This window comes from Callithrix jacchus, chromosome 3 (assembly GCF_049354715.1).
Source record: "Callithrix jacchus isolate 240 chromosome 3, calJac240_pri, whole genome shotgun sequence".
Taxonomy (NCBI): Eukaryota; Metazoa; Chordata; class Mammalia; order Primates; family Cebidae; genus Callithrix; species Callithrix jacchus.
Window position 1 is genome coordinate 47,097,327 of NC_133504.1, and position 16,149 is coordinate 47,113,475.

The 16,149-nt window shown below is 36.0% G+C and overlaps 1 protein-coding gene across 3 annotated transcripts in view; it reads left to right on the top strand.

Moving 5' to 3' along the window:
* Positions 1 to 16,149, top strand: part of IQCM (IQ motif containing M) — a 495,919-nt gene that overhangs the window by 79,558 nt on the left and 400,212 nt on the right. For all 3 annotated transcript variants that reach the window (XM_035292858.3, XM_078367842.1, XM_078367841.1), the window contains exons 3-4: positions 4,712 to 4,794; positions 6,962 to 7,226. In XM_035292858.3, coding sequence (XP_035148749.3) covers positions 4,712 to 4,794; positions 6,962 to 7,226 — 348 coding nt within the window. The remainder of the gene's footprint in view (positions 1 to 4,711; positions 4,795 to 6,961; positions 7,227 to 16,149) is intronic.

Genomic DNA, 16,149 nt, shown 5'->3' on the forward strand with positions numbered 1-16,149 from the left:
GAAACCCTCTGAGTATGGCCAGTTATTTTTATTATGATTATGGAAAACAAATGTTTTAAAACCCCTGGGTCTTTGGATACAGAAAAGACTTACTCAGTGATTCTACTTAAGAGATGGCTCATTTTTTTGTCATAGTTTCCATAACTAGATTTTCTTTTTGTATCTTCACTTCAGAGGTTCACTGGAGCAACTATGTAGAACCTCTAAAGTAGTAGATAAATCTGATTTTATGAACTGTCATTACAATCATGTTAAGCTGATGATATATGAAAACTGAGGGTTTTTTTTTTAAAAGATAAAATAAATGTATGGAAATGTTTTAGGCTAGTGAAGTATTTGGGATTAGAGGTACTCCTATTTTTTTCCTATGGAAATGTTAGTATTTGCACTCTTGTCTTAGATGAGTTTAATATGACTGTTTCAACCTCTTCATGAACTTTATTGCAAAAACATTTATTATTGCTTATAATGACTTACTATTGCTTTTGAGGGCTTTAATAACATGAAGAATAATATGTATGAAAATATTTTATTAACTGCAAACATGTTAATTAGTTTTGGATAAAAGGAATTTTAATAAGACAATTTATCCAAAGTGCATTAGAAAGTTATCTTTGTGATTTTGAAGAAATGAGGATTGACTAAAAAATAATTATATAAACGCTGTTGGAGAAACAGTGTTACTATCATTAGCCCAATGATAGTAATACAAGAATACTAAAAATAATAAAATTTCTCACATTTTTTGAAAACTTATTTTGTGTCAGGTGCTGTGCTGTTTTGTAACAATGTTTAAGTTAATCTTCAGACAACTCTGTGGCATGTATTATTATTATCCTCATTTTACAAATAAGAAAAATAAGGCTTAAGACAATAAGGTTCATGAGCAAATTGGAATTCAGACACAAAATAGAGTGACTCAGGAATATCAGCTCTTAAAAATCATTCTATATACTCTCAATATGTACAAATTAAGCCATAAGTATAGTTTTCATAATACAGAAGGAACATACCTTAGCAACTTCCTCAAAATAATATATGAAGTACACTTGAATGTGTAAATGATGCAAACCTATATTCTTGCCCCATTATGAATAAAGAAAGAGAAGCCTAGAGGATTATTGACTGGATGGAGATTTTATATATATATTGTTTAATTTCTTGTAATTTTTAGACTCATTTGTTGAATAGATGTCCTTGGAAATTATAAAAATAAATGATTCTAGCATTGCCTTTTCTAAGGCATTGAAGTACGAGTACCTTGTGCTAGCTTGTAAATTTAACTCTTTTGTTCAAGGCTACTTTTTAGTAACGGTAGAAAATCAGGACAGGTACCTCAGTGTCTCAAATGACAACAAGGGCTCAGGACTGCTAGCTGGAAGTTAATGTCCACATGCCTTCATTGGAGCCATTTTAGTATCTATGTGAAATTGCTGCTATCTGACCATGGCTGACTTTCTCTGCTCCTTTATGAATAGTCTCAGGCCTTGTTCTGTCAATAATCTGATGGCCTGATCGTATGGGTATGTTGTGACAGTACCTTGACATGTCAAGATCTGCTTTCTGGCCCCAACAAGGCCATTAGGGCTGCCAGAGTGCATATAGTTTCTCCATGGTCCACAGGTGATGAGTGGCACTAGTGGACAGGGGAAATCAGAGTTTCATGAAGAAAGAGCCCAGCAAGAAAGAATATGCTACCTTGGGAATTTAACTCCTCTGTCAAAAGCTAATTTCTAGTTACAAAGGGGGAGATCAAAACAGCTGCATCAGCACATTACGTGACAAGAAGAGGCGGAAGTGCTGGCTTAAAATCCAGGTGTCAGGGAAACGTGCATATCTCACTAGGGTGACCAGCCAAGTTTCAGTGGAATTTCTAGTACTCATAGGCAGTACATGGAATCAGGAAAAGCAGCAGATGTGTAGAAAAGGGCAGCAAGGAACTCAGGAGCATGGTACCTACACACAGCCTTAACACAGCTGTGTGACTTCAGCCGGCTGTCAGGTCTCTGCATCTCAGAACTTTGCCTGTAAATGAAGACTAGATCATCTCTAAGGTCTTGTCTGAAATGAAGAAATGATGGTTTCCACAAAGCTACATTTTCAATAACAACAGAAAAACAGTAGATTAATATATTAATAAATTATATTGCTTGTCATCTGCATGATGCATGACAATGTTGTAATTATAAGTGATTGTAATTGAAGTACTTGTAAGAGATATTTGAATAGTCTGAACAAAGGATTGAAAAGAGGAAAATATCGTCATGAGAGAAGGAAATAGAGGACAAGTTGTGAAGTCACACCTAGGAATAGCTCTCTGCCTTTCTGCCATGAAGTAAATGCTCTGGCTAGAGGCCTCCTCAAAGCAAAATTAGATTTTAGTTAAGATTTGATGAAACAGTTTTAATTCCAGAACTCTTGCCCTTTCCATGTGAGGACAGTGCTTCTTATGACTTTGAACAGGGAAATTAATATGAACCAGGCTTCATTCCTTAGGACGTCATTACCCCAGGGTAACAGCTACTTGTGGCCTGTGAGTCTACGTGATGAAAAACAAGGAGATATTTTGTGCAGTAATAAAGAGACAATTTTGCCTTCAATAATTTATTATGAACTTTTTGAACATAGAGCAAGCTTGAAAGAATTTTAAATCAATGCCCATAAGCTTACTACCCAGTTCTTACCATTAATATTTTACTATACTTGATTTGTCACATACCTATCCTTCAAGCTACATGCATATCATTAGTTAGAATTCATTATTTGTTTATAGTTTTTCTTATTTTGATGTAAAATGTGCATATAAGGAAATGCAGAAATCTTAGATGTACATTCATTGAGTACACTCAATAATGTATGCCTGTGTAATCCAAATTCCTATTAAGATAAAGAACATTCCCATCTCTCCAGAAATTTTCTTCATGTCTCTTCTCAGTCAATCCATCATACCTCCCAGCAGAATAACTGTTCTGTTTGTTTTTTCCACTGTAGAGTAGTTTTATCTGTTCTAGAACTTCATATAAGTGGAACCATATAGTGTGTGCTTTTTTGTATAAGTCTGCTTTAACTTGGCATGTTTTGAAATTTATCCATAGTATTGTACACGTCAGAGGTACCTCTTTTTTATTGCTAAGTAGTTTTTTATTGTACACATATACCACAGTTTATCAACTCCCCTAATGTTACATATCTGGGCTGTTTTCAATTTAGAATGATTATCAGTAAAGCTACTGTAAACATTCTTGTACAAGTCTTTTGTAAACATACATTTTCATACTCTCTGGTAAATACCTAGGAGTGGAATTGCTGGGTTGCAGGATGGGTGTATATTTAGCTTTATAAGAGATTGCCATACCTTTTCCAAACTGATTATGCTATTTTTCATTTCTACCAGCAATACTTGAGGGTTCCAGTAGCTCTATAGCTGCATCAACATTTGGTGTTATCAGTCTTTTTAATTTTAGCCATTTTGGTGAGTGTAGTGGTATCTCATTATGGTTTCGAGTTACATGAAGACTGAGTTTTTAATTGCTTAAAATATGAGTGGGTGAAGAGGAGAGAAAACCTTCATAGTAAGAGTACTAAAGGAGGTAGAATTATAAAAACAGAGAGCCTACTGGCCAGACTTTGAATAGGTAGTGTATTTAAATTTTACTGAGTTTGAGTTAAGAGGAGGAAGCCAAGAAACACTTATAAGTGTCAGGATCAGCTAATATCATTCAATTTTTAGTATTTGTACTGCTGAAGCAAGCACAGGATCAGCTAATAATAAATAAAATATATAAAGAGGAAAACTTAGACAAGGCTAAATGAGAATGATGTAGTCTACATGCTATAGAATTGTACACGTAGTCCTGTTTAAAAGAAATTAAGACACTTAGACTGGGTGCTGCTGCTCACACCTGTAATTGCAGCATTTTGGGAGGACAAGGTGTGTGGATTGCTTGAGCCCAGAAGTTCGACACCAGCCTGGGCAACATGGTGAAACCCCATCTCTACAAAAAGTAGAAATATTAGCTGAATGTGATGGTACATGCCCATAGTCCCAGCTACTTGGAAGGCTAAGGTGGAAGGATTGCTTGATCCTGGAAAGCAGAGGTTACAGTGAGCCATTATTGTGCCACTGTACTCCAGACTAGGCAACAGAGTGAGACCCTGTCTCACCAAAATACATAAATAAATAAATAAATAAATAAATAAATAAATAAATAACTTAGAAATAAAACTTATAATATCATCCATCCATCATCCATCCATAGGCATGTATTTTTAATATAATTGATACTTCTATTTAATAAATTTATTGAGGCATTTTATTTTACACTTATAATTTTATCAACAAGTTGGAAGGTAAATACTCTTGAGGAAGGTTACAGCTTCCTACATTAGTCATTAAATATGGAAAACACAGATAGACTTGTTAGTAACTTTTGTGCCCAAAACATGTTGTTATATCTTCTATAAAGTAACATTTGAAGGACTTTCAGAATGGAAGAGTATTTCTATTTTGTTTATTTTCTTTGCTGTATCTGGGCTGAAGTAACTTAAGATAATCTACCTTATCACCTGACCATTACAAGCTTATAGTTTTTCTTAAAAAGCAAAATATTACATTGAGATATTTATATTCTTTTGCTTCCTCTTATAATGTCCACTTAAAAAATTCACTTTCACATTACCTGCTTAAAAAATGTTTCTGTTTCTGTATTAGGTCCTACATTAGAGATCACAAAGCAAGACTTTTTTCAAGAAGCAAAAACTCTCATTGTCCAGCATTATGAGAAAATAAATGAGGTTAATACTTTGCATTTATCTAATATTACATTTTTAAGTTTTTGCATACTACTATGATTATTTCAAAGGATTACATAAACCCTAATTTGTGATTGAAGAAATAGAAAAGAGAGGCTGGGTGCAGTGGCTCACGTCTGTAATCCCAGCACTTTGGGAGGCCGAGGTGGGTGGATCATGAGGTCAGGAGTTCAAGACCAGCTTGACCAACATGGTGAAACACCGTCTCTACTAAAAATACAAAAAAATTAGCCAGGCATGGTGGTGGACGCCTGTAGTCCCAGCTACTCTCGAGGCTGGGGCAGAAAATTGCTTGAATCCAAGAGACAGAGGTTGCAGATCATGCCACTGCACTCCAGCCTGGGTGACAGAGTGAGACTCCATCTCAAAAACAAAACAAACAAACAAACAAAAAAGAAATAGAAAAGATAATAGAATTGAGAAAAATGAAATCCTCACTAGCTATAACATTGATTTTATATGACATTTTAAAATAAGACTTTCTAGTTATACAAATTTTAATTATACAAATGTGTTTGATTTGTACATTTCATACGATTTAAAATTTTTGAAGAATTTTAAATAATTGGATTTTTCATCTTAAGTTAATATCCCTTTAAATACTGTTTAGATAAAGCTAAACTAGAAAATATATTGTGAGATGAGTCTTTTTTATACCCTGAGCATGACCATGCTTACCTGTATCTTCCATTATCTTTCATATATCTTTTTGCATTAGAGTTGTCTATTTGCTGGTCTGATAGCTCCTTGAGGGCATAGACTGGTTTTTGAATGTTGTATCTCTAGCAATAATGATTGTACCTGGCTCAATAAATATTTGCTGAATAGCATATATTTGCGAAGTGAGAAGAAGGAGTGGAAGGGAAAGGGATAGCGAAGAGATGGAGGAGGGTGAGCACAGGGTGATATTTTGGAGGAGAGCATCTATAGAGGAGGCAGCAAATTTAGGCAAGGGGCACTACTGTGACAGATGGGCCTTTGGGAAGAGAGGTGAGGGAAGGTTACCTTCGGATAGTTTACTGTGTGCCAAATGATCCTAGTCCTCTTTTGAATACTTAAAAAAAAATCTTTAAACAATATTTTAAATATTTTTCAATATTTCTTGTAGTCAGGGAGGAGGATTCTAATTTTTACTTATGTTTCTTTTGAATGGTCCTTTATAACAAGGCTGGCATATGTAGTTTTAATCTTGTAATCAGCATTATTCACATTGCTTAGCTAATTTTTTCTCTAACCAATTTAAAATGATTTTCAATTATATTGATTTCACTGGTGGGAACATGGGATGAACATTTCACAGTCTTCATAGTTAGACAGATATGCCTTAGAAACTTGACCTGTTTTAAAATTTTTATCTATTAATAATAGCCCAGTATTCCATCTTAGGTTCCTGGCAAAATGTAATATTAGCACACTAAAACCTCCTTATTGACGTTTTGAATTAGGAACAATTTAAATTTTTCTAAACCTTTTTTTGATGTGTGTTGTTGGGGACATAGGGAAGAACTATAGTTCTATCTGTGTGTAGAATAATTATGCTGTTTGGATAATTACCTGTCAGAGATCCAGAGCTGTATTATTCCTCTATCCTTCAAGGTAGTCAAAATTAGGAAGCAGTTATGATTAAAAGTATATGAAATATATGTTCTATTACCAATGTGCTGTTTTTAAGAGCTTACTTCCATGTATGTTCACTTATTTCTGGTTCAGCAAAGAAAGAGGTTTGAGGGATGTTAGCATTTTATGGCTATCCAAAAGTTCTTCAAAGATGGTTGAAAATAATTTAATTCCTATATTAAATTGTCTATTTGAAAAACTCCTATTTTACAATGGACTTTGAAACCTGTATTTAAAAATATCACTTTGAGGAGAAAGTTGCTATTTTAAAATTTACATTTCTTTCAAAGTAGAATATAATCCTTATGGTTGCGAAGGACTTTTGGAGAATGACATAGAAAAACATCTGATTTAGTTGGTTACTGCCATTTGTATTTTACATTAGAGTAGATGTCTTATACAGTAAGTTACTTTGTAAAATGTTTCTAGTAGAGATGCAATTTTATGAACTTATTAATAAAATGTATTATGTAACATTACTAAATAATGCGCACTAAAATTTTGCCAACATCTATTTTTATTTTATTCATAGAATAAAGTTCAAGGTACTTCTGTAAATGTTTTTAGAAAGAAACACCAAAAACCGAAATGTGGCAAATATATACCTTTGGAGATTGACAGAAAGGAAACACATGATGTGGTGCAAGACCATTGGGCTGTGCTAAGAAGGATTTGCTTTCCCAAGGAGCTTTCCAAAAGTGGACATCTTCAGGAACCCCTACCATCAATCTCCTTCAAGGAACCACACATTTTTAATAGAAGAGAAAAATGCAGGCCCATAGATCTAATTAAAAAAGGTAAGTTTTCAGTGGAGTGAAGAAATTCAGCAAACCCATGACAAAACTGTTTGCTTCTTATGTGCCTGTAATGGAATTTTCTTGTTCAAACAATTCCCTGAATTTTAAATCTTAACAATGAAAGGTAGGGAGGTCTGATTAATAGAGCTGCTAATCTCTGGGAACCACCAGGAATTGAGAAGAATGCATTCTAAGGGGAAAGAGAAATTTAGGGGAATAAAACTGGTTAGCCATGTCTTCCAGAAATGATCTTCTTCCTAGTGAAAATCCTCAGAGACTGTTTATTTTACAGATGCTAAAGCAGCCATGGACGATAGCCCTGAATTCTGTTTTTGAGCAGGATTGCTAGGATAGGCAACTTACTCATGAGTGTGTTTCCTCAAAACCCTAAAACAATTTTTGGAAGCTATAGAGTTTTCCCATAAGATAAATTGTAAAGGTTTATCCTCTATCAGGAACATGGTAAGGTATAAACTAGAGATTGATTTAAGCAAAGTGATATTGTTTTCCTGAAACTAATGGCTTCAATATTTGACCACTTAGAATACATTTCTAGTATAGCTTCCACAGCCTTATCTTATTTTCTTCCTTTTTTGTTATTTCTAAATATGTTTATTCATTCATGCACTCATTTCTATTTTCCTAATCAACAAAGATTGACTGCTCTGTGCCAGGCACTAAGTTAGGAGCTGGAGAAACAGAAATTAAAAGGCTCAGAGAGTAATCGTGAGGATAAACACAAGGTAATTTCTTACTATACAGTGTAACAGTTGTTGTAAGAGAGGTCAGTGTGAAGCATTATGGAAACGTTGAGGAGTAACCAACCAAGGGCTAGACTGAAAATTTATCAGAAGAAATATCTTTAGAACTGGTTTTTCAGGAGAAGCAGGTTAGAAACAGGAAAGGCCATTTTGAGCTGTAGGAACAAAATGCATTAACGCTCTGAAGGATGTAAGAACACAATATATTTTGGGAAAGGAGAGATGTGGTAGGAAATAAAGTTTGGAATATGGGTAGGGCTAGAGTTTGAAGGGAATATAATAGTCAACCTAGAATATGAACTTATTTTTAATAGAAAGACAATGGTGATTTTAAATCTATAGGTGGGGGAAGGGGTGAGATATGATCAGATCTTTCTGTTAGAAAAATAAAATTGGCAGCAGAGACTGTAGAGAGTGATGACAGAGAGCTAAGTGAGGAGGCTGTTCAGGTGAGAGATGACAGGCCCTGAATTAGGGCAGTAGGGAAGCATAAAGTGTGGAGAAGGGCTGTTCCATCAGCATTTCTCAAAGCATGTTCCTCAGAATGTTAGTCCTGAGTGATTCAATGACCCTAACAAAGAATTCTTTGGTTAGATGCATTTAAAAATGCATATTATATTCCTTATTGGAGATTCATAGTGATTATTAATATATTGAAATGTCTGGGAAATACTGTAGAAAAGAAATCTGTTTACTGTTTTTAACCTTTCTACCCCCAGTTCATTTGGGCAAAGAACCTTTATTTTTTTCACGTTGTACCAATTAATGTCCTTGAGACTAGTGTTCTTTTTAATACATTTTGGTACATTCAGAATTAGTGGATTATTTTAGGATGAATAAACTGGCTTTTGAAAAATCAACTGATTGTATAATGAAAATGAAGATGATAAAAATATTGACATTTCTAGACTGGCAAACTGGACAAAAGTCCTTAGGTTGATTTAGAAATTTAGAGGGTGTCTTCATCTGTTCTTGCTGCTATAACAAAATGCCTGAATAATTTTTAAACATACAAAATTTATTGCTCATAGTTATGGAGGCTGGGAAATCCTAGATCAAGGTACTAACTAGCAGGTTCAGTGTTTTGTAAGAGGTCCAGTTTCTGCTTCCGAGATGGCACCTTGAAGGCTGTGTCCTCTGGAGAGGACAAAAGCTGTATTCTCACATGGTGGAAGGGATGGAAGGGAAAAAGGGTGAGCAGCTCTCTGAAGCCTCTTTTATAAGGACATTATTCTCATTTATGAGGGTGAAGCCCTCATAGCTTAATCACTTCCTCAAAGGTCCTACCTCTTAATGATTCCAACATGAATTTTGGAGAGATACAAACATTTGAACCACAATAAAAAGAGAAACAGATTTTGGGCAGGTAGGGAAAGGGGTAGGGGGAAATAATGAATTCAGTTTTAGATGTGTTAAGTAGACACACATGTGGAGATAGCCATTAGGAAGTTAGAAAAGGAGATCTAGCCCTGGAGAGATAGGTGAAGATTGAAGATGGATGTGAGGGGTCACTACCATACTGAAATTGTGGGGCTCATGCATTTTTTTTGCCTAACTCTTGTTTAATATGTGAACTATGAGAGACAAAAGATATGCTGCTTACCCACAGGAAATTCTAATTTGATGTATGTAGTTTTTGCAGTGGCATTGAAAGAGGATAAATAGACAATGATAATAGTATGACTCATACTATAATAGAAAGACACTCTACTGCTTTAAAATGAATAGGAGGATATTTGATTCAGATTCAGGGGTCAGGAATGGATTCCCAGGAAATTTAAAGTCTTTGGTAAATTTTGAAGGATAAATAAACATTAACTCAAAAAAGAAAAGAAAGTTTTATCTAGCTAGAGGGCCTACCATCTACCTGATAATGGATATCTGAAAGTGATTATGATGTTACTGACAGAATTAACATGATTTTACATGACTGGAACATGAGGATTGGGGAGGGATTAGAGATAACAGACTAAATACTGAAGAACCTTGAACCTAAAAGCTAAGAGAACCATTGAAATGTTTTAAAGAGAAGTTGCAGCGATAACATTTGCATTTTAACATGTTTATTGGCTGTAGAGATGAGGTGTGATGGATTTTAGAGGCATAGAAACCAATAAGGAGATAGTAATTCACATGAGGAAAGGCAACTTAAATGAAGGTAGTAGCACTGGGGATACTGTTGAGGGGAGAGATTTTACAGATATTAGAAAGGTAGAATTATTTAGACTTGGTCAACAATAAAGTAAAGCATAAGGCACAGGAAAGAGATGTGGTGCTGCGTTAGTGGTTTATATTAAGTGGCAGCATGAAGCCAGGTATAGCAAACTAGAAGGTTGGAGATGCATCTTACATAATGGTAAAAACTGCCACCCGCAGTAAGTTGGAATCTAGACCATGTACTTACTGAGCTTTGTAGATTTAGGTAAGTAAGTTGGATAATGCATTATTAACATACATTGGTGGTTTCTGGCTGCCTTTAGGAAGTTATTAGAAACATGAGATAAACTGAGAACTAAGTCCTGGCTAGTTTCCAATTAGAAATGAAAGGGCATAGAGAGATACTAGGTACTTGGGGCCTTGGTTTTGAGAAAGTATCTACCAAGACTTAACATTGCAGCAAAAAGCATATTAAAAGTACATCTTTTACCACCAGCCCATTATCTCAGATACCCTCATGGCAGTCACTATTGAGAGACTAATCCAAGGGGTAAGAAAACAAAGATACGAAGGAGATTTTAGAACAATATATTTAAAAAATGACTTTGAATGTGGTTATTGTCATGCAGAATTAACCGGAAGCAAATAGATTTAAAAGTCTAACAGATTTTTAAGAGAATTATATTCCCAAGGAAACCATGAACCTTGATGTAATTGTATGTTCAAAAAGTAGGATAATCTAGATTTATCAGGAAGTGGTTGAAACAAGCCATACAACCTCTAAGTTGGGTAATAGCAAGACATGGCTGAGGAACAAGTAAAAGGCTTCTCAGAGAGTGGATCCAGAGGCCACTAAAAAAATGAAGAGAGTGCTTCCTAGGGAAAAATCATTGTCTATTCAAGGAACTTCCCCACCTCCATGTTAGGGGGCCTTCTCAGTGACTTTCCAATAGAATTTTGTAACATCTTTGTACTGGTGACTATTGTGTTTACTTTCTTCCCTTTCACTAATGGAGTTTTTACTGAGGTTATCCTGTATCTGCTCTATTACTGTATGTTATATGCTTTGGGAAAGGTAAAGATCCTTTCTGTAGTTGGTTTTCATATTACTGGACCATAAGGAGCCATATCAGGACTTGTTGGAGAAAACTACACAGCAGCTGGAGGTCCTGCTCTCTGAGATGGATGCAGTGCCTGGGGGGAACTTTGGGTTGTCTTCTTTGGGGAGAGGAAAGGTGTGTTCTGTAAAGGAACAAGAAGGAATGAATATTTAGTGTCCAAAAAGAACAGGCTGTAGCAGAAACTGGTTAGATGCTCATCAAACTTACATGTTTTCTTCCTTGGTACTTGGAAAATAGGTGGGGCTTTGTGACAGATTTGTCTCAGTGGATTATAGCTGGAAGTGATGCACACTCATAAAAATATCGAGTTCTCCTCCCAATGTGGCTCCCTACATTTTCAAGTAGGAGGACTTTTCAATATTCTTAAAATTATTGCAGTTTCACTCATGAGACAGTGGTAATAGTACTTTTAACATGTCTTGATTAAAAAACTTAATTCAGATATGCAGTGAATATATAAAGCTCAGTTCAGAGAATACAAAGGAGAAAAAATGGACATAAGTTATGTCCTCATGGAACTTGTGGTCTAGCTAGGGAAACAGATATAAATTAATAATCACATATATCCAGATTGAAAGTATATAAAAAATAAATTGGACCTGGACTGGGTGTCAGCAAGACTTCCTAAAGGAAATGACATTTGAGCTTAAATATAAATGATGCATAGGAATTACTCAAAGAGTGGGGAGTTTGAGGCAATTGAAAAATAATTTGCAATGACCCAAGGTGGGAGCATATAGAAGAACTTTCAAATAAGTGAAAAAAATAATTAATGTGGTTGCAGTTCTGAGAATGAGCTGGAGAGGAGTAAGCTGAGACTATAAGAACAGAACCTTTTAGTGCTGTTCTAGTACATGTTTAACAACTGGCTCTGGTGAGAGGAGAGAGGAAGGCCTAGTTTGTAGCTTTTACTGATTTACATGGTGCAAATACTCTAAACATAGCCAGTTTTAAACTACCAATTTGGTACCACTGATTATAGCAGTTGGGAGGAGATGTACACAGTCAGCTCTCCTGAACAGGTCTGAGCTTCCTGCAGTGTACCACGGCATGTAGGCCATGTCAAACAGTTCTCATTCATCACTTGGGCTCATCTCTTATTCCATGCACTGCAGCCACTGCTAGGGTGACTGGTCCTTGTTCCGTACTTCATGGACTCCTTCCTGGCTTGAGACATCCATAGGACCAGCTTCAGCTGACACATAAACAACTAGGAAGGGGGGATGAGAGCCAATGGATAAATGCTTCCTTCCTTCTGTCGCTGGGCAGAAGGTCTCAGTAACACTCTATTAAAGCTTCTCAGAAGGTTCCAGACTGTTAAGCAACCAGTATCTTATAATGATAGCCAACTCAGAAAAATTTTTCACATTAGTTTTCCTTTCTTGCTTGTTTTATTTTCTCCTCCTTCATTTTTAATATCACTTTAAAAAATACTGTCATAAAAGTATTTTGATGGCAGAATTATCAGTACTTGCTGAAAGAGTAGGTGTGGAGTGTGGGAAAGAGAGCGTGAAGGATGCCTCTTAGGCTTTAGTCCTGATGAACTGGAAGATGAGAATTGCTACTTTCTGAGATGGGGAATAGAGAGAGATGTGTTTTAAATGGGTAGAAATGAAGAATTGGGATTTGGACATATTAAGTTTGAGGAGACTATAGAGATACAAATCAAAATGTCAAATAGGTAGTCCATTATGTAAGTGTGGACTCATGGGAAAGGTTGGAGTCATTAATTTATAGATAGTATTGTCCAATAGACATACCACATGAGCCACATATAATAAAAAATTTTCAAGTGGCCACATTAAAAAGTAAAAAGAAACAGGTGTAGTTAATTTCAATAATATGTTTGGGGTCAGGCATGGAAGCTCACACCTGTAATCCCAGCACTTTAGGAGGCCGAGGCGGGCAGATCATTTGAGGGCAGGAGATTGGCCTGGCCAACATGGTGAAATGCCATTTCTACTGAAAAATACAAAAATTAGCCCAGGTATGGTAGCAGGCACCTATAATCCCAGCTACCCAGGAGATGGAGGCTGCAGCGAGCGGAGATTGCGCCATTGCACTGTAGCCAGGAGACAGAAAACAAACAAACAAACAAAAAACATATATAATTTATTTATTTTAACCTAATACATCCAAAATATTATTCTAATACTCAATGTAAAAATTGAGATATTTTATGTTTTTCATGTTAATTCTTCAAAATCCAGTGTATTTTTTACTTATAGCAACACTTAAATTAGACTAGCCACATTTCAAGTGCTTATAGCTACACATGGTAATTGGCTACCATACTGGACAACACAGGTATAGATATTATTTACAGTCATAGACTTAGATAAGATTACATTACAAGGAAGTAAATGTAGCTAGGAAAAAATATCCAAGATTTGAGCCCTGAGGATTTCTGACACTGAGAGGGCAAGAAAAGGAGTATCCAGCATAAGATGTAGAAAATAAATAGCTAGGAGCCAAATCAGGGGAGTGGGAAATGTTATTAGTCATATGTCAGTTAAGGAGTAATGCATTAGAAAGGAGCAAGGACAGCTTATCTGTTGTCCCAAGAGAAAGGCAGGGGCATGAGCACAGAGGCAGGTGGATTGATAGAGCTGGTGGTGAGATTACTTCTATTTTTTTTCAGTAAAGTTAGAAATGAGGCCTTCACTTGAGAGTGGGATGGGACTGAAAGTATTGGGGTTTGAGGAGCAAGAAAAAGGATGAAATAATCATAATTTGGAAAAATGTGAAAGTGAAAATACAGTGTGCTGATAAAAAATGCAATCCTCCCCGCTTTTTTTTTAGAGGGAAGAGAAATGGGAAGTGTCAGTGAGGATCAGGGAAGAAACTGCCTTTGCCTAAAGCCCTAGGGTATAGGGCTATTCCTTGAGAGAGCTGCTGAAAAAGCTGTCTCCTTAGGAAAATAGGATTATTAGAACAAGGAGATGGGGGAACATGTAGTGAAGGTAGCAAGAATATCAATTTAGCTGATAGAAGGTCTTGGGTTTCTTAGGGCAAATGAAGAGTTTGGGAGCTGGTTCAAAGAAGGATGAAAGATGGCAGGTCTATGGTGATTCAGTTAAGCAGTAAGAAGAATGAGAAGACTAGTTCTGATGGTCATTTAGAGTATGTGAGTAATCCTTTCTAATGATAGTCTCTTTTGTGGGATTATTCTCTTTAGCACTTTGCAATCAGGAGGTCAAAGGTGTTGGGTGTGGACAATGTAAGAGGGAAGTAAAGGTTTTATCAGGAGCACAAGGAGGACAGAAATCCTTCTGAAAATCCTATTAAAGGCTCTGTTAAGGTCAGAGATATGCTACTAGGAACCTTTGCATGTGCCTCACTAGACAGCTGTGAAATGCTGATCTTTGAGTTTATATTTGAATTAAAATTGCAATTCATGTTTCAAAGTTCTTATCTCAAAAAGCTTATATTGTCTCTGTACTTTGGATCTATTTTTTAAGCATATTCCCAATATCCACTTCAGGTTAAATGGAAGCATGATCTAAGATATCAGCAGCGTTAATTCCAGAACTTGATTAGAGTCTGTGAGATTAGAAGGAAAAGTGTGTATTGCCTCTGCAGAGTGTATAGCTTCTGCTCAGACAGCTTGGACAAATTCACTTGCATTATGTTTCATAAACTGAATATGTTATGTGAGAGTAGGCCAAACATTCCTTGAATTTGATCCAAGGATATCAACTTGAAAAATACCTGTAACAATTATAGTATCAAAAATCACTGGTAAATATCTTCTTTGTTCTTGCCTGTAAATACATGGTCATAGTTTTTGTAAGGGTTTGAATGAGGCAACAGAGGCCAGTTATTGAAATAAAGAAATTTAATCGGCTCCTGGGTGAGGTTCTATGGTCTGGGGAAAGGGGGCTAGAGAAGTCGCGCCTAACTTCCCGAGGAGGTGTGGGGTTTTCTAGCGAGTAAGGGTGTCTTGATTGATTACGAGGGAACAGGACGTGGACGGGGCAAGCTGCTATTGGTAGGTAGGCGAGATTTTCGGTGAGCGGGCTGCCCAGAGGGAGTGGGACCTGGATGGGGCAAAATGCTATTGGGCAGGTTTTGGTGGGGCTTCTTTTAAATTTTGGTGGGGTATTCCAACAGCGGGCTAGGTGCCGAGTGCAGAGTTTAGTGTTGAGTGCAGATTCTGGTGCAGAGTGCAGAAGTGGGCGTTGGGGAAACCACGTGGTGGAGCTAGATGCTGAGTGCAGGGCTTGATGTCAAGCGTGGAGTGGTGACTTAGTTTTCAGGCATGGAGAGGAATGGGCATGTCTGAGCTCCTGGCAAGGCAACCGGTCTTAACAGTTTTGTGGAGCAAAGTCAGGAAAAATATGAAATTATTTTCTCTGTGTATAGATATTCTACAGTACTGCTTAAACAGTTTCTATTGTCATTCTGCCAATAATTTCTGAATCATAATTAAAAATTATTAAAATTTAAATTAGATTACTGAAATTATCAGAAATTAGAAATCTCATGTAAAAATCAGCATTTTTATAATATTAAATATTAATTTTAGTTAGCATATAATATAGTATTATCTTATTCATGTAGTACCATATAATACATAATTTGCATTCTCTTAGCAATAAAAATATTTAGGTCTACTTTGAGTTATTTAAATTTGAAAATAGGCTATAATTAAGTTCAACAAGATTTCATTATATCCATGTCATGTACATATATTTAGGGTTGATATGGAGTTGTTCCTTACCCAGTCTGGAAGAATGTAGAAATATATATGTGTGTGTGAAGTTGTGAGTGTGTGAGTGTGCATGTGTGTGTTTGTGACTGTGCATATGTTTATTGGTGTAGTAGAGTCTGTATGTATGTGTATGAGTGTGTGTGTATGTATCTAAGAGAGAGAGGGAGAGA